Raw genomic sequence first — 24,783 nt, forward strand, 5'->3', positions numbered from 1 at the left:
CCGTTGTTTTCTCATTGTGTATGTACCTACATAACACTCCCTCCCTTACTGCCCCATGACACCATAAATTCTGCCTGACAATCCCCAAGAATTATGAAAGTTAATTACCACTAAACTATTTTTACAAGCTTCTTTATTACATTGCAACAAACTGCATTCCTAATTTATAAGGATGTTGCCAAGTGGGAATGAAAGATGCTTTAAGACAAAATGGACAGTGTTCAGAATAGTTTCAGTCCAGGCAATATTGGTTTAAATGAATGCATGAACACTGATAAAGATATTAATAATTAGAGGTTGTGTGTTACACTTTGTTTCCAGCAGTTTGTATGTTGAAAGAAATGTGATGTTCCTGGCTACAAAATGTTAACATTCCATTTCAGAGGAAGTGTGTTCCCATGAAATTCCGTGTCGTAATTACTGGACAACCTGAGCAAATTGAAACTTGTGTTCAGTGCTACACGGCAATGTCTTGGGTTATTCTGGCCCTAACTGTTATGGGGAAGGAGGCAAAAGAGAGGACTCACCCCTGATGAGCCTTGATGCAACCACGGGCATGTCATCATAAGGGTGCTGGAAACTTAGGCTACCAGAAATGGTGCCTCATTTCTTCATCAGTGAGGACTCCAGCAACACTTCCAAGTTACAGTCTAGAAAAAGAAACCAAGATGAGACAGAAATGAACAGTAAGAATGTTGTTATTGCTTTCCCTTCTTAGGTGCTGTTGTTGTATGTTTGTTGTACCAATCAACCATTTTACAAGGAAAAAGTCTGGCTTCCCTCAAAATCAATTTTTTTCTACGTTTTGCAAGTAATTTTATAAGATTCCAGCAGCTTTTGGACACTTGCTGCCTTCAACCATGAGTCCTCCTTTCAAATACTAGTCATGCTATGTTTAAGACTACTATATGCCCATTCCATCTTTTTTTCCAGGCTGAAGAGTCCTAGTTTATGTGACCATTTTTTGCATGTCCTTCAGTTCTTTTCAGTTCTGATTCGTGACCTCAAACTGGAGATTAGCAGTCAAACATTTAGAGAAGAAAACTGCTGTCTTTAAGAATCATTAGAGACTGGAGCAAGTAAAAATAAGGAGTTATATCTATTTTCCAAGATGAACCAATTTGCTCCAAAATCTAAGATGCTTCATGAGAATTATGATACCAAAGTGTTTTCAGAGTGCAGAATATGACTAGAAATCTCAAGAAAGTTTGTTTGTTTGTTTTGCTCTTGCTCAGAAATGAAGAGTTATGTTAAAAATAGCAGCAGCATAGGGGGAATCGATTGATTTGCCCATTAAAAATCACCAACAAAACACACAAACCACAAAACTGTGCTCATTTAAATCAAGTTGGTTTTAGTCTCAACTTCTGAAATAATTCCCATTCGTAATTTCTTTTTCCTCTCCTGTCCACTTACAGGAAGCTTTTTTCCCATGTCTTAATGCCAAAACTCATTGTACTACTTTTCTCTACTGTAACTACCAAAACCCTACCTCAACAATGACCATCACGGTCACAGAGCAGATTAACGGGTATAAACAGCTCAAGAGTGCTGGTCGCTTATCTGCCAGGGTAAATCAACACTCTTGTTCACACATCCTTGAGCCAGGAAGATTGATTAAAAGCCCCACATGGCCGTAAAGCTAGAAAGTTAAGTAAATTACTTCCAAAGTTCCCATGTAACAAGAGCCTTGGGAGAATATAAGACTTGGGAAGAAAACAAATACAAGAAAAAACAAACCCAAAGAAAAAATCTCTTTGATCTGGTGGCTGTCTGACATCTGTAACACTTCAGTTTCTAGAAAATAAGTATGTCAATTTATAACCTCCGTTTTTCACTGCAGTTCAAGTCTATTTTATATATATTAAAAAATATAAATATGTTTTATGGGCAGAAGGAAAATGACCTCCTTTTAATGGTGTCTCCCTTCCTGCACTGCAAAGGTTACCTAAAACAGCTGTATTCACACATTGCTCTGAACTGGAAGAAAGCTTTTTTGCAAACTTATTCTTTGGACTGCAGCATTAGAAATCAAGGCCTGATGCGATGTTGAGCTGTACAGGATGACAAGAAAAGCAAATGCAAATGGGCCTGTTGCTTGCAGGTAAAATTCCAGGATTAACCCTCTTGAATGGTATGACTCAAATGTGGTATTATTAATTTTGTGAGTTTTCATTTGTAATTTGGAGCTGAGTGTGTTGTGTTGCTGTGAGTGTGCAGAGGACAAAATGTGCAGAGGACAAAACTACCCTTCAGGGAGTACCAGCTATTTGAGAGTGCTGATACAGGTGTGTGGCCCAAAACACAGGATCTTCTGCAGGGGTGAAGAGATCTGTGTGCAGACCTGAAACTTCTGTGATAAGTGCCGGGGGCTGTCAAGCTCGTGTGTAATGTTTTAGTAATGTACACTGGAAGGTGGGCTTTTATCTTGACAACATAAATTAGTGGGTCATGACTTATTAATTAATTGTATTGCTAATCCACACTTTGTATATTTAGAAGGAAAGAATAAAAGAAGAGTAAATCTGCTGGCGAAAGAAGGAGAGAAAATAAACTGTGTACTGTAATAAGAATGTTTTCCAGTATTTGTCATGTTTTTCAGAGGTCTTTCAGTAATATCTTCATGTTCCTTATCTTTTTCTGTTTCCATTTTTATTTCTTAAGTAGCAAATGAAGCAGAACCACAGGAGGCCTTTTAAACGGATACAAAATGTTTAATGATCTTTGCCATAATGAATGCAAATTTCCTTCTGTCATTACTCAAATCCACAGTAGGGATTTCCTGCTGTTATGTATCTCAAGCTCCTCAGAAACATGGTTATGAATTTTAGGAATACAGCTTTGATTCTCTGAATTTCCATTTTAAAGGAGAGTCCTAGGGGTTAAAAACAACAACCACGTCCCCCCAGGCTGCTACTTTATACCATACCTGACCATTTGCCTTTGCGAGTGGACAGTAAATGACTTCCCAGGTGACTCTCACCCAAAGAGGGCCCAGGAATTAGTTCAACCAGTGGACTCCTTCAGAGACTCCCAATACACCAAGCAAGACTCCAGCTTGTACATATTTTCTGTAAAATCAATTTAAATTTCTGGTTACCTGTTGCTTTGCAGTGAATAACTTCGGCAAATAACAAGTCATATAAGTATCTAACTGTTCTTTCATTTATTAATTCAGTAACTGGTTTATCTCTCTTTCTCTGTTTGTAGAAGCAGAAACAGAAATCCTATTGGCCCAGGAAAGTATGGATATGGAAAAGTGCCATACATTTTACCTTTACAGACTGATACTGGTCAGCAGCCTCAGAAACTTCGGAGGCAGCGACAATCGTCAAGGAGCCATGTATTTCATCAGAATCCGAGTCTCATGAACACTTACAGCCAGGCAGCTAGTCCTTCACTTCAACATGGGAATCTTTATCAAGAAGAAAGTGGGCCTCAGGCTGGACATCAAGTCCTGGGACCCTCAGTTTATCAGTCATCTTCATTTCCCGTATCTCAAAGCCTGTTTCAGAGCAGTGACTCAAACCAGCATGGGTCTGCATCGCACCAGGCAGTCCAGGGTCAGCCCCAGCCTCAAAGGGCTGCAGCAATTGTGTGCATTGGCACCTACAAGCAATATAAACTCTGCAACACAAATGTAAGTCTGGTTTTCCTATATTTAATTTGTTGGACAGCTGTTGGTTTTTCTCTAGTATGCTAAATGTTCGCATAGTCAAGAAGTTGAGCATTGTTTTTTATTAATTTAGTGAATTTTTTTGTGAACTTATTTTAAAAGTGTCCTGGGGAATACTGCAAGTAGATGCATAATATTATAATTACCTAATACCATACCTTCAAGCAGTCACTAAACCTACCAATATGTATAATTCTGATTTGATAGAGGGAGAAACTGAGTCACAGACAAGTTTAATATATTTCCATGTAAGAAATGGAAAAATGCAATTACAGTAGACCATGTTATGAAGGCTCCCTACTTCTCAATCCCATAAGATAAGGTTATCCTTTTGGGAGTGCTAGTCATGCTCTAAGTAGCATTTACAGCCAGCACCCAGCAGCCTGGATCACTCCAGTATCTTTCCACAGTGCTGTGTACCTTCTGTGACAGATGCTACTTTTACCAGCATTCAAGCTCTACATGCTTTGATTTTGGATTCCTAGTTTATTGGAGAGAAAATCTGTTCTGTGTTAATTTTAAAATAAAACTTACTCTGTTATTACTTCATTCAAAAATGTTTAACTGGGTGTAGCCCTGTGGTCTGGGGCAGTTTCCCATTTTATGTGGGAGGCTAGTGAGGTTTTGCTGTTTCTCCTCACAAGCAATTTTCATCCTGCTAAAATTTTCGGTTTCAGGCTGCATCATTTTAGTATTTCCTAAAGTATCTTCCTAATATTTGCATCTTATTTGGGCTACTAATCTAACTTAATATTGCAAACTTGAAGCAGCTCGTATTCGGATATTAGAAGCAGGATGCTGAATGGTGGTCTCAATATGTTGACACAACAGACCATATTTTCCTGAGTGGTTGCACATCTGATTCTTCTGCCTCTTAGAAATCCTGTTTCGTTTAGTGGAAGCCTGCATAGTGGAGATGTAGCAACAGAACATTTGATCAGGATAACAAAAACATGACCTAAGCAAATCAGATGAGGGCCCTTTTGCCTCTTAGTGTAGCCGTTGTTACATTTGCTTTATTTATGAATAAAGTCCATTGATTGAGACTAGAGCAGTTGATTGAAGAGACCTATTGTCAAGAAAGTCTTAGTGTATTTGTCAGAAATGGAAAACATGAAAGGGCTCATTTGAGCCTCTGAGAATAGTCTCTGGTACAAATTGCTCTTTTGAAAAAATACTTTCTGTTTTTTGAAGGAAATGGGAAATGAACTTAGTGCATGGGCATTAATTTGGAAAATTTTCTATGCCAAATTTGCTCACTAGTGTCCAAGTGATACACAAATTTCCCAGTCTTTATTTCATCCCTTACTGCATCAAGGCAAAAATTTTGACAGTATCTGCCTGACTTAAGAAATCTAACAAAATAGTTTCTAGGAAAGATCTCTTTTCAGAGAGCAAGAGGTGAGAGGTGAGGAAGTTAGAAATGAGGTAGAAGAAAGAAGCGATCCCAGATGGCCAAGGTGGACGGAGAAGGAAGATTTGTAGAGAAAACTTGTTGAGAATGACAAGTGGGCTGGAGAGAAGAGGGCTGTGAGCTTGTGAATTAGACAGTGGCAAGACATGCAGGTCAGTAGGATTAGTGGTCTGGCCATCAGAAAATTTCTTTTGGTAGTAGGGGAACAGGAGTGAAAATATTTTCATATTGATTTTAGAAACTGTTGTTTAAACAGAAGACTTCAGTAGATGCAGAGGAAAAAACAGGTGAGCATACTGTTGCTGCATCTTTGCTATTGTTGCATGTATAAATGCAGTTATAAAGAAATCATCATTTATATTGCAGGAGACAATAACAAAGAGAAATTGTAGATGATGCAGCTCCTCCTAGGAATGGATCTCTACATAGTGATATTCTTTATTTAGTAACATTTCTATTTCTATTATTTTGGAGAAGTTGTAATTGCTATTTGGGGTTATTTTTCTCCCTAGAATGTGGTAATTAATATAATGATAAAAAAGAAGTTGCTATGAACAGTTTTAGTATGAAGGCCAGAATGAGAGCAAAACAAGGCCAATAGTGTTTCACTTTGCTTGTTCTTCCTGATTAAATGCTTCTGCATGTGGGCTTTAATTTAATTTATCGGCAGTGACATGTACCAGTGGTCTTGCCAGCATGCAGAGAACAGTATCTTTTTCTTTCTTTTTCTTTTTTCTTTTTTAATTCTTCCTGGAGCATACCAAAAATGAAAATCTCATTTGTTGAGAAGAAAGTATTCTGTTAACAGTTATCCTGGTGTCTGGCCACTCCCTCTACAGTTTCTCCTAAGGGCAGTTAATTAATAACAAATTAAGTCAATCTGCCTTGGTCCATTAGGTCATTTCCTCATTATTGTACATTTATTGTTTTTTTCATTAATAGCTGAACTCATTTTACGTGACTGACAGCTTGATTCATAAAAGTTAAACTTGCGGGTTTTGGTTAGGGAGAACCTCGGAAGTGCTTGTATTTGTTCAAGTGTTTCTGCAGGTCATTAAACCTATTTTCTTATTGTACAAATGGCTTTCCCTCTTCAGCACCTTGCATATAGGCTTTGTACATACTTGCCTCAGAATATACAGCTGCCTGTCACCTCCTTCAGCAGGAAACAGGGAGTAAACATCTGTCCGTTACAAACAAACAGTACTGACAGATCTTACTGAAACTGTAAGCTATTTGCAATACAATAAGATTCTTCAAATGTGGTCTGTATTCCTGCAAAATGGGGGCGTGATGAGTAAATCTTCCTTACTTTCCCCGGCATTAAAGGAAAGAGAATTACACCAGCACGTGTGTGAAGTAGAATTTGAATGCAAACTTGTTTGTGTTGTTTGTCACCAGAACAAAGGAAGTAACTCAAATGGCACATTTGTTTACTGAGCACTTTTTGTTACTGTCTCAAGCATTGCCAAGTCACTGGCTCTTCCCGAAATGTCTGAATGAGAATATATTTGTAAATTAACTTCAGACTGAGGGTTGCTTGGGCAGTGTACACAAGGAAGCTTTCAGGGTTCTGGACATTCAAGCCTACTTGTTTTGCAGCGTAAATTTGGTGATACAGGATGCTTCTTTTTAAAGTCAGTTTTATCTGATTTATTTTTTGTAAGACATACAGTGAATTATGCCTTATTAGAAAGACATTAATTCTTAGTATGTCTCTATTCTTAATATGTGCAGACCTTATTGCAGCTTATTGTACTTAAAGGGGGCTTGTAGGAAAGATGGAGAGACTTTTTACCAAGGCCTATAGTGTCGGGACAAGGGGCAACCGTTTTAAACTGAAAGAAGGCAGGTTTAGATTGGACATAAGGAAGAAGTTTTTTATGATGAGAGTGGTGAGGCACTGGAACAGGATGCCCAGAGAAGCTGTGGATGCCCCCATCCTGGAAGTGTTCAAGGCCAGGTTGGATGGGGCTTTGGGCGACCTGGTTTAGTGGAGGGTGTCCCTGCCCATGAAGTCACATAGTAATCACGACCACTTAAATACTCTGGTTAGAAAACCTGTAAAATAAAATAGTGACTGTTTCAGTGATTCAGTTACAGTGCAGCAAGGAGTATGAAAAAATAGGCAGAGAAATTCATATATGAGTTTCACCATGAAGAGCAAGTAAAAACAGACGTAAAATCTAAATTGTCTTTAGCTATGGATTGAGATATGGGTTTGACCAAATTTATACCTTTACTTGCATATGAATTTACAAAACCTCAGCTACAATGTATGATAAACGAATTGCTGAGATCTCAGTGAGATATTTATGGATGAAGTTTTGCTGAGCTTGTCCAGTTTCATTCACAGCTTGCCCACTGGTTCATATGGATTAGTCATGTCTCCAGTTAGACTGTGTTGCCTTTCCCTGTATTTTATGTGACTGCTACTTAGCAAGAAGTCCATTGTGTTTTGGAGAAGTATCTAAATAGGATCAGAAAACTGATTACTTTTACTTTCTTATCCTGACTCTTCAGCTATACATACTATTGTTCTGGTAGCACAGCTTTTGGTTCTGAATAGGAGTTCTCTACTTGGATCTGTGCTCCTGTGTGCAGAGCACTTGAGAATGGCACCTTAGCGGGGAATGCAAAGTATCTGAAAAGACAATTTTGGAAATGGAAGGAGGTTTTACAGTTGAAGAGATGAGGTGAGGTAAAAGGCTCAAGGCCAATCCCCAGTTCTGTCACAATGGGATAAATTAATATATTTGATTTCCTAAAGAAGACTAATGATGATAGTGATACTAATTTTGACAAGTGTGAGTTAAAACTTTTCCCGTGGAAGGCTTTTTTGGATTCAGAACCCTAGTTAAAGAGAATTGAAATGTTCTTCAGGAATGTGTTGAGTCCATTAAAAACTGATGTGCTTTTCTGTCACCTAAGCACATAGGTAGGCATTGGCAGGCTCCCTTGGCACCTGGGATCTTGGGCCATTTCACCAGCTTGCTGGCATTCTGCCCAAGTGTTTTTGAAAGTTTTCCACTTTATAGAAAATGAAACATTTCCAGCGTTACAAGTTTTAACAAAGGTAGAAGTGGAAACGTTTAATTTTATATGGAACAGAAAATGTAATTCCCAGACAGGTCTTTTCAGAAGTGATATGGGGTGCTGCAATGATGTACGCACTCTTTAATGTAGTTGGGATGCTCAGATACTGATGTAAAGACAAATAGAAGAGTACATATTTTTAAGATTTTTTTTTTTAACTGAAAAGGCCCTTCTTGTTCCCAGAGAGCTACTGCGTGGTTTATTTATTCTCGTTTTGAGATGTGTGTAGAGTAGGTGTTTGACATAAGTGGCAAAGTGGGGTTATGATGACATATCTTTTCCTGAGGAAATTTAACCTTGACTTTATGTGAGGAATTTTCCCTGCAAACACTGTGGGATTGTGTGTACATTTGGTAGTCTGACATTCCATGGCTGTATAGGAAACTTATTAAAAGCTTATATTACTTTAGGTTGTACTGCCCTTTCTTTGACTGTTTTGATATTTGCAGCAGAAGTTTATAAATATTAATTCAGAATGCGTTGTCACTAATACGGGCTTAACTTAGCAGACACTGCCACAGAGATACCACTCGTAAAATGTCCTACATAGTTTGATCGATTGTCCCTTGTATACAAAAGAGTCACACAGAGACATATTTGATAAAGTTCTTGGACCACAGTTGTTTCCTCTGCCTCTCTGCACTGTGACTTTATGACATCTCCTTCAACAACTGAGAACAACTGTATTAGAAAATATTTTGCATTATAACATTCTTAGTAGAACTTAAATAATTATGGGAAACTGTCTGCCTTAAATCATTATGAAAAATATGTTGGGGTAACTTTAGAAGCGCTCTCAAATAGTTTTATTCCACAAGTGTGCTCTGTACTTGTGGCAGTAACAGAATACAAAGTTAGCTGTTTTACACAAAATAATTGTTACTAGGTTAATTACTTATTAATCTAGTAAAATGTTCATAAGGACAAAATCACACAATTCAGAAAATTTTGATGTCTAGAGGCTTATGGTTTTTAACTGAAAATTCGATTACTTTGAGCAATAAATCTAAGTTGTTTTAAACTAATTTAGCATCCAGGAGTCCAAGAGACAGACTCTAATGTCCTGTTGTGCCAAGAACTATAAAAATACAGACCAAAGAGATAGGTGCAGGCAAAAATTTGGTAATGTATACATGGCTACAGTCATAGCCTATATTCTCCAGGTCAGGGAGAAGTGACCTGTGGGATCTGTAATGTTCTTATGATGACTCTCTGCATCATGCAGAAATAATGAGATTTTTGTCTTTCTCCAAAGACAATTTAGTAAGATATAAATAAAATACAGCAGAGCCTAGGATAGAATAAACACCTTAAGGCAATAAAACAGAAATATTTCACTGGAAAATAAAGGTTGAGAGTGGGTATCAGTGATAAAAATCTACAAAATGTGTGAGGGCATTATCAGAAAGACACAGTAAGAAACTTAAATGTTCAGTTTACACATAGAATAATGATATTTTTTAAGGCAAGAAATTCCAACATTGCCATAATTAGTCAATGAAACCATCTTAACTCTGCCTTGTCTCATGCAGAACAAACTTTTTTATGATTGAGGCATTTTGTGACATGCTTCTAGTTTGAGTTGTGATATTTAATGAATGGCTCCAACCCCTTTCACCTGTGCTTTCCACTCATACGTTATGAAAGAAGTGGGATTCACACCATGAATTTGGAAAATCTGTAGCAAGTGCCCATGCGGACTGTGATTATGTTTACTCCATAGATAATAGTACTGCTTTTGAAGCAGTGGCCATACATAACTTCACATTAAATATGAAGTATCTCAAACCATTATGACTATAGCTCAGGACAGTGTACCACAGTTAAAGTTCTCTCCATGTAAAAATCCCTCCTCTTGTAAAAATGTCCAAATAATCCTTGCAATGTTCAACCTAAGTTTTCAACTTCTGTGTTGTATTTCATGCTATTGCTCCTAAATATCTTCAGGAATTCTCTTGTCTGTTCTTGGTGTTTATACGTGGTAGACAGTTTCCATATTTTAGCTAAGAGTTAGCCAATTGATATATATTTAGTGCCATTAGTATGTTTGGGGTTTAGCTTGAGTGCTCTGGGAGTTGAATTTTCCAGAGGCTCTGTCAACTTCCCAATGTATATTTTCTTGATTTTTAATGTACAGAAGTACTTCAAAAGGTATGGTTAACAGTAGTACTTCAGTATTTTCTGATACTGCAGGAAGCATTGAGCTGCATTTTTCTTCTCTGAGGTTTATTTTGAAGTTCTGAGCCTGTTAAATGAGTTGCGTGGTGAAGTTGGAGAAGTCTGTGTACTGGTTGAAGTTGAGTGAATTTGTGTCTAAGAATAGTTGAAGATTCAGACCCTCACTTAAGTGTAGTAATAACGTGATATAAAAATGTTAATAATTCATCTAAGTGCCTCAAAATGAAAACCAAAATGCATATCAGTTGGCTAAAACATTTGTTTCCTAACTTCCCAGTGAACTATGAATGGTATGTTTCATGCAGCAATTGGAATTGTCTGAAGAAGTTACCTTTCTAATTCTTAGAGTAAATGGAATGCATGTGTCATGGAGGAGAGGAAAGGAGGAAAAGATCTGCAGTTATCCAAACACTTCATCAGTTTTGAGTAGCAGCATTAACACTTAAAATACTGTGGAGTGATTTGCAAACTTCATTTGGATGCTTGTTGAAATGAAGCGATTTTTTTGTTCCACGATAAAACACAACTGCAGGGTGATTTAGATGCATTGCTTGGTTATTGTTCAGACATAACCTCTGTGCCAAGTTCTAAACTGGAAACTAATCAATGAAAATTGTGACTTCAGAGTTACCACCAGACAGTTGCATTCCTGACATATTTGTAGATGTGTTTAATAGGGTACTGTAAATTTGAGTAGTTGTCATTTATCAATACAGACAAGTGTTGTGGGAGATATTTTAAGGCATTCCAGCTTGTCTTTGTTTCTTTTTGTCAATTCATATTGACAAAAGTCTTTGAAATTCCAGTGCGTAATTATTCAGCACTCCTATAATTTGAACAAGAAGTTTGCTTTTTACTCATATGTTAGTTTAATTGCATCCAGCTTTTTGAAGCAGAGGAAGCTGCAGATGTCTAGAAACTTTGATCAGGGGAAATCCCTTGAATTAATTTACAAATAATTTTTTAAAATGTTGCTTTTATGAGCATTTGTTAACTATTCCCATTAATTACAGGTATAGAAAACACCTACTCTCAGATGTCAGCATCTGCTTTGGTACATGAAAGGAGTATGTTTTTCCTGGTATTTTGAGGAGATTAGTTCAGTACTGCTAATAACAGTGAACAAGTTTAAGGCTCATTTTCAAGCCAGATAGCAGTAAAAGAACATAAATTCCATGAATACAGGAACTTGCAGTGAAAGCACCCACCAGTAGAATCCCAATCATCTCTGGTACTGACCAAGAGGAGTGGAGGAAGAAGGAAGTGCAGGAGAAGCTGCCACAGAATAGTTGCATTGAAGGATGGTAGTACAAACCCTCTCCCCCCAGAAATGGTGAAAATGGAAGTTGGCCCTACATGCCCTGTGGTGCCCAGAACAGTTAAATGGGACTTTTGCGTATGATATGTTAAGAGCTAACTGCATACAGAGCAATGCAAAACCCCGAAATAATTAAAGCAGTGGTGATACTAAAATAAAATAAATAAATCAGGCTGTGGTGCTCTGTCTCATCTTTGCTAGTACTTATCTGCTGTGTCTTTCTCCAGAAATAACACCTCTGTGGGCAGCATATTGCACATGTAGAGATATGCATGTGTAATTAATAAAACAGAGTTTCTTTCTAGTGATAGGTTGGTAGGCTGTTTATCTTCAGACTTGACTTATATTTGTGGAAGAGCCAATCCTATATTTCTTATATCTGTCACCACAGCGTTAGAGAGGCAATGCGTGATCTGTAGGGGGAAGAAGCCAGGGAAACATCCCCTGCCTCTTTCTGCAAACCGTCTGGTTTTTGGCTTCAACATTCAGTAACTTCCCAGCCAAGCAATGTACTGTTTTCTTTTTCTGTATTCCTGTTTGCATTATCATTTGTTAACAATAGGAAGCATGCTAATTATCTTGATGGCAGTTTTGAGACCTCAGTTTAGGTCACTTTTTGATGACAGTTTTTTCTGATGGTGTGTACTTTTACTTTGAGCAGCAAAGTGCCATTAAAAGGACTCTCTTAACGTGACAAAGTCAAACCTGCAAAGGTTTAGAGCTTTCAGAACTAGAGTTTTGTCAGCAATCCTATGGTGACCATTGTGTGTTAAAAAAATTATTTAATTACCTGATAATATATTATTTTATCCCTGCATAGTTTAGCAGCTTAGTTGTTAGTGATACAGTGCTTAATGTTATTCTCTTTATTATTCAGCATTTGGCTCCCTGCCTTAAAAATGCTCCTTGCAGAAGATGAGGAAAAAATGGCTTCTCTGAGGACTAGTCATTGATACTACTACTGCAGTGTTTAAGATTCACAAAGCTGTTGTGTGATAACAAGATCTAATCTCTATTGTAAGAAAGGGAGCTGAGATAGGGAAGAATGGGGTTTAAAATAAGTGTTCAATAATTTAAAACTGGTAGAGTAGCTACTTCCAGAAAATGCAGACAGTCTCTCATGTTCCTTATTCTGTATGTCCATTGTATACCTACTAGCTTCTACAGTGAATGAGACAAAGATTATATAAATAACTCTTCTAACTAAACATTCCTGATTCATCCCCAGAGTAAGTCTGTTCTGCACGCTGAATGAGTCATAGATCGTATGGAAAAAATAGTACATGATCACAGAGTTGAGAATGGACCTTACAGGCAAAAAGAGCCAAATTATATAGTAATTGCACGGACAATCTCTTCTAAGTTGGGGTTAAACATTCTTTTAATGTCCTGTGACTTAACTGTATGTAACTTTATAGTTTTAAAACAAAACCAAAAAAGCCTTTAAAACCAGAACACCATCATGTGCTATGTCACTGTTCACAGGACTCATCAGACCATTGCAGTTGCACCAATGGTAGAAGGAATTTACTCAGGGCAATGAAAATGCTTTGCCATGATGTTCACAGGTTTTTTCTCACCACAGGTGTTTCTCTCATTCCTCCAAAACCAGCCCTCCTTCCCTCTAGCAGAAGCTGTCCCACTGTATTTTTGCTCAGTCATACTGCTCACTTTCTTAGTACCTTGTCTAATATTTTCCATCTCTTCTGCCTCCAATCTTTCCTTCTTAGACTTAGGTTCCCCAGTTTATCTACAGTTCGATGCAGTTTCACTTTCTTCTTCTCAGTACCTTCTTCAGCTGACTTGCTCATCCAGTCCCATCTGTTGAATCCCAGTCCCAAGATTTATCCAAGTTTTTTCAAAGTATTCCATGCATTTTAGGTACAGGCATTTGTATTAGGCTGCTTCCTTATTTTCACCATCCTGCCTGCAACAAGCTCAAAGGATTATTAAGAGTAGGAGAGAGATATGTCTTGTTTATATTTCCAATGCCTGCCCCTAATACAGACCTCAGGAGCACGTACCAATAATTACTGGAAAACTCAGCCTCTCTTAGCCTCAGATGTGGAACACACTTCTTGTGAACAGATTGTTCAGGTAGTTTAGCTGCAAAACTTTAACAAGTTTTGACTGAACATGTACGAAGTATGATTATCAGCATTCTTTTCAAAATCTTGTGGCCTGGCTATATTTGGGTGGATTTCCATATAAAAGGCAGAGGATGCGTATTTGACAAAAACCCACTTTCCTGGCTGACTTCATTTCACTCATTAAAATAAAACAGGCACTTATATTTTGAAAAAAAAAAAAAAAAATATCAGAATATTTGAAGCATGGGGAAAAAATAAAACATTTCTTCTCTCTTGTTTTTCTTCTGACTCATTCTTGGATGAAATAATTCAGTCAAAAAAATGAGGCTAAGATACCAGGAGCGGAAAGTTCTAGTCTGAATGGTTAAAGTTTGTCTGACAAACTCATAAGTAAATGGACAGTGCTACCAGCTGTAGCTATACCAAAGCATTAGAAGATATGGCAAATGTATCTGCTAGTTAAAGGTGCCTTTTTTTTCTTTTACGTAGTATGACCTAGGAAGGAAGAATATATTGCAGAAAACAGTGTAAGAGTGCGTTGTATCAGAAACTGTTTTGATAGAAACAAGAACTCTAAAATAGGAATAATGCTGTAATTTCTGTTGCAGTTGGCTCCTGCAAGCTCATAGTAATTTTTAAGCTACATTTACGGTGCTCTGCAACTGTTCACTTTTTTGGAAAACAAATTGTTCCACATTGTAGGTCTCTTTTATAACAAAAAGGAACAAAATGCATTCTCTTAACAGACTTACCAGAATTCACCCTGTGCCTGTACATTTCTGCCTCATATAACACAGCATAAACATTTCTGTTGCCTAGTTGTTGCTTAAAATAGAGATCCTTCTCTAAGAATATTGTGATTATTGCTGTAATAAGAATTTTCCATTAAAAAGTGGAATATCATGGTAATACAAATGAGAAACTTCCCTGAACTTTCAGTCCTTCTGCTGGAACCATTCAGGTAGTTCCTCCTCCCACACAAAGACCAGTCATTGAAATGGAATGCATGTAACTGAATTTCCATTTAAATTGATTAGGCTTTCATATAGAAAACTGGTAGAGAATTACTCCCGTGTACCTATGAAGCTGGTAGAATAGAAGAGTGAAGTAATGAAATCTACGTGACATAAAAGCTGCACCTCAGAAAGAATAGGCTGCTCTAAGAACAATGTTTTTAAAAAATGAAATAAAATATTGCTGGAACCCTACAGTAGATGTTTTATCACTTTGGCATAATTTTCTACAAACTATGAGGACTAGATACATCATCTTTGCTTTAAGTCTGTTGATGTCACTAGAGTTGCATCAAGTATTTGTCTCAGGGTCTTTCAAAGCTGATATGGGTGATGCCTTTCAAAAAAGGTTTTGGTGTGGCTGATTTTTCTAGTGTAAAGAATACTACTACTATTATATTAAAGCAACTATCCTTAGTACATGAACCTAACATTTTCTGAGGAGGACTATTAAAATGTGCTCTATTTTTCAGGTGTCTTTGAACAATGTAGACAGATGAGACACGGAATCTGTAGCAAGGCTGAAAGCTTCTATGTTAAGCCATTCTTCAGACTATGAGCCAGGTCGTGTCAAATGGAAATAACTTTTCATTGATTTCCCATTAAATGAGGCAATAGTGTGCAGTTTAAGCACCTTGAGCATTATGTAGTGTTTCTATAAATAGATATTTGAATGGATGGATTCTTGTATTTGGTGGATTTTTTTTAATGCAGCATATTTATGTAGAAAAATGATAGTACTGCTGAGACTGAGAACTGCCATTGTACAAAGCAGTTATGATTTCTGTTGCAAATGCCAAGCTTTTGATGCTTGATTGGGATCATGTAAAGAATATCCTATGTGCACTCCAGTCTCAATACTGAAGTACTTCTTCACTCAGGGAACTGGGCACTAAAAGAAATTTGGGACAGTAAAACTGAAACTACATTTTGGAAAAAAAAAAGGCTTTGGAATGAGTTGATAGTCATCTGGTCTTTTGCTGGATCAAAAAAAGACTAGCAACAGTCAACCAGCTAGATCATTGGCAGGTGTGAATTGACATAGCTCTGCCTTCCATAGCATACTTGCAGATTCTTTATACCAGATGATACTCTGTTCCAGCATGGTCTGTCTTCAGTATTTGTCTTCCATTTTCTAATTGTTAAACTTCGATGTAGAAACCAATTATTGTTTCTCAGATTGGTTTTTTTTTGTTGTTGTGTTGTTGTTTGGTTGGGTTTTTTTTGGAATAGCATTTGTAAAATTTTAGTAATACATAGAAATGGATGATTTCCTTAACACATTTTTGGTACTACTGTGGAACTGTACTGTTAATTTTCCTACTATAGCTCTTTGGTGAGCCCCTTCTAAGCTTATAGTGCCAAACATTTCCAGTCATGCACGTTAGATCAGTGTAGATGCTTTGTGTGGGAAGGATGCACACATTTTATTTAAAACCAAAGCTGGACTTGAATCTTTTACAAGTTATTGAAAATCTTAAATAAAATATGTTATTTCAATCTAATCAGATGGATCTGTCAATGAGAATTCTAAAAAAGCCCATAAAGTTAAGCAGAAATGCTTCTTTTTCCATCTGTTTGGTTGATCTTTCTTCCCTGTTATTAGATGTACTGTGTTTTAAGCTGTAAAGTGCTATGGAAGAGAAAAAAGGTAGAGCAGTAATAGATATGCTTGCCACATTATGCATTAATGCCTTTTTTTTGTCTGATACATTGCAAAGTTAATAAAGATTACCTTTGGGTAACACTTCAAAGACTTTTCTAGGTAAATTCAGAGGACTTTCTTGGTGCCAAGCTGAAATCATGAATGGAAAAAATGGTCCTTAAGTTCCAAATGAGATGGTAGCAGTTCCCTTACCCATGGCGGTGGGAGCCAGCGCGTACGTCAGGGAAGGCAGGCACCCTGGTGTGCAGCTCTGCCACAGAGCATCTTCCTTATTCCAAACACGAGCTCGTTACTAGCTGAACAGAGTTTGGGCAGAAATATAATGATTTTGTATTGTGCACACGTCTGAGGTCTTTTCCATCTATGACAGGCAGCCCCTTGAAAGCAGTGAGGGGAAAGGCTGCGACCCTGTATTACTTGCTCCCTTAGACTTTGCGTCACTTCAGAATCTCTCTCTGGTTATTGCAAAAAGTTAGTAGTTTATGATGATTGTCATAACTAAGCTTAATCTCCATTGCAACAGACACGTAGGTGTAAATTCATTGCTTGAGGCAGTGCCGAGATTTCGGCAATACAGGTGCTCTTTCCTCATAAACTTGTCCAGATACCACTGCATTCACAGATGTTAATTTTCATTCCATGTGAAGCCAGACATTTATAGTGTACTGTCTGTGGTCATGGACTGTAACTAGAGCTGGCTAGCACTATTTTTACTGCAGAGCTGTTCTTCACATAATTTTAGAAATTTGGCATTTTAGTTTCTTGCGTATTTTTGTTTTTCAGACGCATTAATCCCATTTTAATAAAAAATCTGGCTGATATCTGGACACATTTAATATACCTTATTTCTTTTTTTTAGTTGGCAGACAATTGTCTTCATGTTCTTTTGCCATTTTTAAAAATTAGAATTATTGGGGGAATAAGAGAGTCTCCAGTAGTTTAAATGAATCTGTTGTTGTCTTTCAGTGTTTGTTTAGCTAGACAAAAGTAGGTTGCCTTCATTCTAAGTAACACTGATACAGGCGTGCACAGTCCTTGGCAATGCAAAGAGAAACAACTTAGCAGAAGAATTAAAATTTGAAGGATGCCAGTTCCTGCTTTCAGTTATAGACATGGAACTTCCATAGGTTTCAGGAGGAACAAGGCACCAGCACTTCAGAGCAGGAGTTCACAGGAGATGTGGTGGATTGTGTATAGTATTTATAGTAGTATCCATATTGCAAGGACATGCCACTTTTAAGAGTATGGTCTGAAAATCAAAGAAGAATCTTCAGATTAGTGTTTCAGAAACAAGTATTTTAATTATTTTTCTTTGGAGATGTGTTTATCCTTTGGAATGTCGAAGGATTAATATGATTAGGTAGAACCACTGCAGAAATGAAAACTCAAGTGCAACTAGATTACTTAGACTTAATTTAATACATAATATCGCACATACAGAAAATATTGATTATGAATTATGCCTGAGCCTGGAGAATCCAGAAGGACTATGGGGCCTTGGAAAAAGAGTTTGCCAGTTACTGTAGGTCATAAGAATGAAACTGTGCCAAAAATCTTAATGTTTTAATTGCCTTTAGAGGTGGTTTCAGGATCAAAATGACCCATTTATACATTTCCAGAAGTGCATTATCTCAGTGCAGCTTTGGAACAGTTTTGTTAATGGCAGGCATGCATCCAGTGTGAGTGCACATCTGTTGGCAGGCTGATAATTTTCTGGTGTTTTTCCAACACTTCATTAATTAACCAAAGTGTCAAAGGTTTATTAAAAACTTGTGCTTTTCGAATGTTTCCCAAAAGCTAAAAAGCAAGTAGGGTGGTTTCTTTGTTTTCCAGCTTAGCTGTACTAGCAGCTCATTTTAAGAAAGCTGGAATGGCACATGACAAAGAGAAGTACTGTGTGTTGCTGTCCCTTAGAATATTTTTGTATCTGCATATCTCAGATGAAATTGAAGCATAAATAAAGCTACTGTTTCAGAAGTGCAAAGTTTCTATCAACTGCAGACACAGTGCATTTGAAGAAATTTGGCCTGAGGTCCCAAAACGCAAAGGGATACTTCTAAAATGTTTTTTGTCTGAAGCACTGTCTGCCTCATCAACACAGTGCTGTGCTGCTGCTGTTAATTCCACATTCTGAAAATACAGGAAGAAAAGTTGGCTGAGATGTCATACTCATTGAAACAGCCGCATCATAATGCAGCAGTGGAAGCTCTGGAAGCGTCTTCTTACTTTGTGAGAAAATGCTGGGCATTTTCACGGTACTTAGCTGATTAAAGTCCCGCACGTTTTATATACAGCATTGTTTTTTCCAAGCAGCATATTTTAAGTAGGATACACATCATCTAAAACCCATGGACTCTAGGTGCTGTTTCTAATTTTATAGTGCACAACTGAAAGAATAATAATTAAAAAAACCCCTCTCCCAGCAGATAGTATAGTTTTCTAGATAATTTATATCCACTTCTACATGATGGAATCTGAGATCTATCTTAGTAAATGTAACATATATTTTTTGCTGATGTGGCCTCTACTGACCTGGTTTTAAAAGGAGATTTTATTTCTTTTTTTTACAAACGTCCAAAGAGGTCATCCTGGTTTTATAACAAAACCTCTATGAAAAACTTTAGATAACTCCCTCAGTAATCACAAGCCAAAATGAAGCTTTTGAGGAAAAAATGAAATTCCAGATCTGTCATTAACAAAACAATGAATCAAACTCAACATTTTATTTTCCAAAAAATTGTTTTCCATTGCCTACCAGGTAGCACAGTCCTAATGCCGTCATTACTAGGGGGAACTGAGGGAGCTTCACACAGTAAAGTTAAATATTTTAGCAAAGCTCATTCCGACAGCCTCTGGAAGATTTTGGAAAGAGATCCAGGTTGTTTAAATCCTGTTACTCTGGCTTAGCCATAGGAACATTCTTCATCTGTAAACATGCCAGCATGCCTGCTTTTTAAAGCAAAATTGCTATTTGTTTGGCGGAGGGCCAGGAAGTGTGTAGGGACTGTGTCATGGGCAGACCCTTGGGCAGAGAGTGAGCCGGGCACAGGTGTGACCTGCTGCATGTTGCAGGGGACGGGGCTATGGGAAAGCCTGGCTTTGTCCTTGGTCATCGTCCAGTGGCTCCCAGCCATGTGTGGGAGCTAGGAAGCAAATGATGAACTCTGTAAGGTACAACTGTTAGACGTTGTAAATATGAGCTTTCTTTGGGGTTGTCACCTTCTCCTCACAGATGCTTGTTGCTGTTGTCTTAGGAGTTTTATAGTCAGGCTACGTGTGTTTGTGACAAAAATAGTAATTAAATAAAAGTGTAAAAATAGATTCTACTCTTAGGGAATAAATAAAAAATGAGGATCTACAGAAACCCCTATGCTAAAGTTTCGCTTTTGATTGTATAGGGTCGTGCTTTTTCCTTTTAGTGATAACAGTGTATTTTCTGCCTAAAAGATGTGCTAAAAAGCCAGAGAGGCCAAGAGAAAGTGCCTGGCACTCTTAGCTCTTCTGAGAAAGGCTCAAGGATTTAATTTTCAGGGGAGCTGAGCAGTAGGCAGTGAAAAACTGTCATTTCATTCAGCTATGCGTTAAGAATTTAGGTGGGGTTAATAAATGATGTATAGATGTTAACTAGTATATACGTAGAGTATAGTATAACTCTTTTAAGCCTTGGTGATTCATGAACTGTAGTGAGTTTGACTAGTTGCACCTTGTATTTAACTCTTTCATCAAATATTTTTAAAAGACATTTTAAAATGAAAATGAGTATAATCTGTATAAAGAATAAAGCAAAGAGTTTTTGCAGACTAAGTAACTCAATTTTTTACTCAAAATTTTATTTTGTAATTAAACTTTGATGAAAGAAGTGGAGGAAGGACAACTGAGTTGGGACTTTTAAAGTAGCAGGGACATTACTGAGTTAGCCTTTTCTTCTGATTTCGGCTTGATCCCACAGTGTTTAGTGTATTTGTCAGTCCTTTGTCCTGCTTTAAAGCAATGGAGCCTCTGTCCTGTGGGCAACTTTCAGTAAGTTTAAAAACAGAAATTGTAACTGTATAAAAATGATCTTAGAAGGGTCGAGTGTCACTTTTTTGGCAACAGCAATGAATATTTTGATCTTTTTAGTCATACGTTGTCTGCAGTTGGTATGAATGGTGTGCACAGGAAATGGTTTATGAGCAGAAATGCTGGTACGCAAGAGCACAAGCTCAAGGCTCAGAAAAGGAAAAACAAGAAACAGCAAAACTTCACAATAGACTGTCAGAAAACGTCTGCCAAAAAAAAGGGGAAAGTGTTCCAAAAAGAAACCCTTCAGGCTGGGTTCTTTGCTGGTGCAAACTGATGTCGTTCTGCTGTAATTTAATGTAATGACCTTAATTTATGCCAGCTCAGGTTCTGTTCCTTCACCTTTAGGACATGTGCTATGATTGTTTTCCATGAAAAATGTAAGCTTCCTAGCCTTGGTTAGTTGGTGGTTGTGGCTGCATTGCTGTGTCACAGATGTAAGGATGTGTATTTCAGTTGTGGGAATATAGCTTTGCTTTCTGCATTTGGCACTAGAAAGACTTTTGGTTCCACCCTTCCAAAGGAGTTTGGTGGCTCATGGTCCTGTTTTCAGGGAAGCTTTTTTGTTTGGTTTTTTTATTAGAGAGTTTGTTGAGGAAAGCAATATTTGCATGTACTTGGAGATCTCAGAAGGGTGGGTGAACAAAGTACAGATGGCTGTTTGGCCAGAAACAGTGTTTATTCTAGAAGATTTGTTACCATGATTCTAATAGAAGATAAAGTAGTCCGTGAACCTTCCCCCAGGCGTGTCTTTGGTACAGTTTATAGCCCACTTGAAAACTCTTGGCTTTGACATTTCACTGATCCAGTTACAAAAATCTTCGTATATAGATGATGGATACAAAGCAAGAACTCCTCTGGGACCTCTGGTGTGCTTTCACTGCAAAGATGACCAGTCTTTCTCCCTATGCAAGTATAAGAGAACTGACTTCCATTTGCAACAAGAGCTCTTACTGATTCTCTTGCTGTTCCCTTCAAAAAGTTATTTAGCCATGCTGCTTTCATATAATATTGTCTCTAGTTTTCCCTTGAAATCTGTCTCCGGTAGAAAAAAACCCCTGCAGTTCTAGTCCAGTTCTTCATGTGGTTTCTACTGTTCTTAAATAGTGTTTTCAATAGCCATTTCGATCATCTAAAGGCTACCTGAAAAAATGCATCTCTGACCAAAGCTTGTCTATTTTCTCCAAGCATAGAAATTGTTCTAATTAACCCCTGCCTTTTCTAGAAATCTTTCTCCCCTTTCTGTGTGCCCACACACAGAGTACTTGTTTGCTGTAACTGCTGTAGTGCGAGGATACAGGCAGAACAAAGTAATTAAGTATTTAAGTATTTAACTTGTATTTACTTTTGGAATCTGCTTCACATCTAAACAAGGCTTGTCTGCCAAAGGCTTGCATTGCAAGTGACCACTATTTAGCTTCAAGAACTCTGAAGTTAGCATTTGAAGGCACAAGTTAAAATACAAAGTAATGCAATGACTGTCATAGCAGCATGTAAAAATAAAAAAGTGATAATATGGTATTGAAGCATAGGATAAGAATAAGAAGCTGGTGTGGCCAGCTTTTAGTAACTTATGGAAGCATGTATGCTAAGTGTTTCAACTCTGTTGAATCTGAGCCCAGAAAATTAATAATGAAAAATGTGAAGCTATTGTGGAAAGGAAATGATTCGGATCTAATTTCTTGAATTTATCTGGAAGTGTCATCTTTTTGCTGAGGAAAATAACAGCTCAATAAAAAAATTTGCCTTTTTTTTTTCCCTTCAGTTTTTTTTCTACAGGAAGGTTTGATACTGTTACTTAAAAGCACACTGTTTGTTACCTGTTTTAAAGGAAAAGAATCTCCAGATGCTAATACTGCTGATCTGGATTAGAATTTGGCAGGGTCTTCATTAACCTTCTAAAGTGAATTAATGAGAAAGCAATAACAACATTGTTGATTATAATGTGACTGTTTTTTTATTTAAACAGATGTGTCCTGAAAGCAGCAGAAATATTAGAGAAGTGCAATGTGCATCATACAATAACAAGCCGTTTATGGGTCGGTTTTATGAATGGGAACCTTTTGCAGAAGGTAAGGGAAGACAACTTGGTTTTGCATTATTATACAGATTGTGTTTTGGAAAGGCAAATGTAATTTTTACCCAGTGGAAGCCATCAGGCTTCGGCTGTTTGAGTCTTGCTCATTTTACTCTGTTTGTCTGCTGCATTTATTCATGGGCAGACAAGTAGATAATCTTACATCAATATTTCTTATATTTTACAGGAATGAAAGCATATAAGTCTTTGACTGGTTTATCATTGGCTCTGTATAGTGTTGCAACAGTATTTCAGCTACTACTGTTAAATATCTTTTTTTTATATATTTATTTTTGATGACAAAGGCTCAGTATGGCTCCATTTCAGTCAACAGAGTTAAATTTTTTTATGCCAGCTTCCCATGTGACTCATGGTCCTTATACATTAATTTCAGGACTCTATGGCTGTCTAATTTGTATTTTCTAATGGTATGTTTGACAGTTGGGATGGTGACTGTGGGAGGGATACCTGTGCTATGGACTTCCCCAGCTGTATGGTGAACTGATTGTCCTGGAACACAAGGTAGTGGTCTGCCACCCCTCTAGAGTCCTAACCCTTGGAGGATAAGATCTCAGTCACTTGGGGGTTATAACCTTTCTCCAGAAACATGTGTTGTGAAATACTTATTTTGTTTGTCTTCTGTAAACAAGAGCTGGACCCACCTCAGTTGATGTTCATTATTATTTATGAGGTAAATAATTTATTCTTTAAATATGTCTCTGGATTCAGAGGTTATAGTTCATGGCTTATTTTTTAAATTAACATTTTTTAAAAGTTGTTTTCCACAAAACATCAAAGACCAAAGAGGATTTATGCATAGAGAAATATGTACGCATACTGTGGACTAGCAATCTTAATTATTCTGAGACCATTCTATCGCTTGGTGTGAATCATTAGCAGGAGGGTACAAAAATGACTTCGTTACCCACAAACTCCTTTACCAACAGGCGGTGCGTGCTCTGTCCCAGAAGTTCTGTGCAATGTCTCCCCTCCAAATGGAGGCTCCGTCTCACCTTAACACTTTAAACTGTAGGATATGGGCCCATCTACTTACCCTTTCTAGACTTGAGAACAAAGTAGAAGGAAGAGAATTTACCCGTATTTTTTAAGTGTCTCTTGAATATGGCTTTTATTGTCTTCTGTGTAAGTAGCTACATATAATGCAATGCCACACAATTGAACAGAAGTAATACCTTATTCCATGGCTTTTAATGTCTTGCAGTCAGTGTTTGCAGGGATTTCTCTTTGCTGGAAGACATCATTACAAATAAAGGCTTCACTGTACTATGATTTATCTTTATGGCAATACCCTGCTCCTGTATGCCCTAAAATTGACGTAGTGGCAAGATTTACCTGATTACGCACATCTTCACTGTCAGTGGTCCGCTCTGAGGCAGTTAGTGCTCTGTGTAGGTTTTACTTGCCTTCAGTCTTTAACTCATTGTTCTAAGTTGCTTTCCCAGCTCCCAAAAGGAGGCAAAATAAGACAATTGGAAAAGGAATAGGAAAGTTTCTTTGGTAATGGAGGGGTTCCTCCTGGTTCTCATATTTTTATTCCTCCTCCCTTCATCCTAATAGGTTTAGGAGGACAAAAGGGTGATAGCTACTGCTGAATTTTTGCTGTTAATAAACTGAGGTCAGTCTATCCTGTAGTATAGAGCCCAATACTAAGTTTTAAAGTGAAAGACGCATCTGCAGCTGGGTGTGTCAGCTGGAAGACGGCACATGCTGCTGTCACTGTATTGCTCTTGGGGGACTGAGGGAATCCCTTGCTGGACTGCATTGCGTGAATAGCTTGTTCTGAGCCAGCTTTCTGGGTTCTCTGCCTTGCCTCATTGCACGAAGGCAAAATGCCTGTTTTGTAACAATGAAGACCCTTCCAAATATGTCCTGAAGGAAGTATTGGAAGTCACTGTTCGTTTATTTTTCAGGGGACTCAAGGAGTGTTGCAAGTATGTGAAGTTCCTTTTTCCTATGCCCAGAAATGGACATGCTAGCACGCTCTCTGTAGTTCCTTTAGATCAGCAGCTTTGATCCACAATTGATGTTACCTAGTTTTATTTCAACATGAGTCAGTGCAGACTCAGGTAGGTTCATATCGAACTCCCAATTGATCTAGAATCATAGAATATCCTGAGTTGGAAGGGACCCATAAGGGTCATTGAGTCCAACTCCTGGCTCCACACAGGACCAGCT

The 24,783-nt window shown here is 37.6% G+C and overlaps 1 protein-coding gene across 2 annotated transcripts in view; it reads left to right on the plus strand.

Moving 5' to 3' along the window:
* THSD4 (thrombospondin type 1 domain containing 4) overlaps positions 1-24,783 on the plus strand; it is a 354,361-nt gene that overhangs the window by 93,875 nt on the left and 235,703 nt on the right. For both annotated transcript variants that reach the window (XM_054836973.1, XM_054836972.1), the window contains exons 5-6: positions 3,211-3,640; positions 22,480-22,582. In XM_054836973.1, coding sequence (XP_054692948.1) covers positions 3,211-3,640; positions 22,480-22,582 — 533 coding nt within the window. The remainder of the gene's footprint in view (positions 1-3,210; positions 3,641-22,479; positions 22,583-24,783) is intronic.

The sequence above is a fragment of the Grus americana genome, chromosome 10 (genome assembly GCF_028858705.1).
Source record: "Grus americana isolate bGruAme1 chromosome 10, bGruAme1.mat, whole genome shotgun sequence".
In the NCBI taxonomy this organism is placed as follows: Eukaryota; Metazoa; Chordata; class Aves; order Gruiformes; family Gruidae; genus Grus; species Grus americana.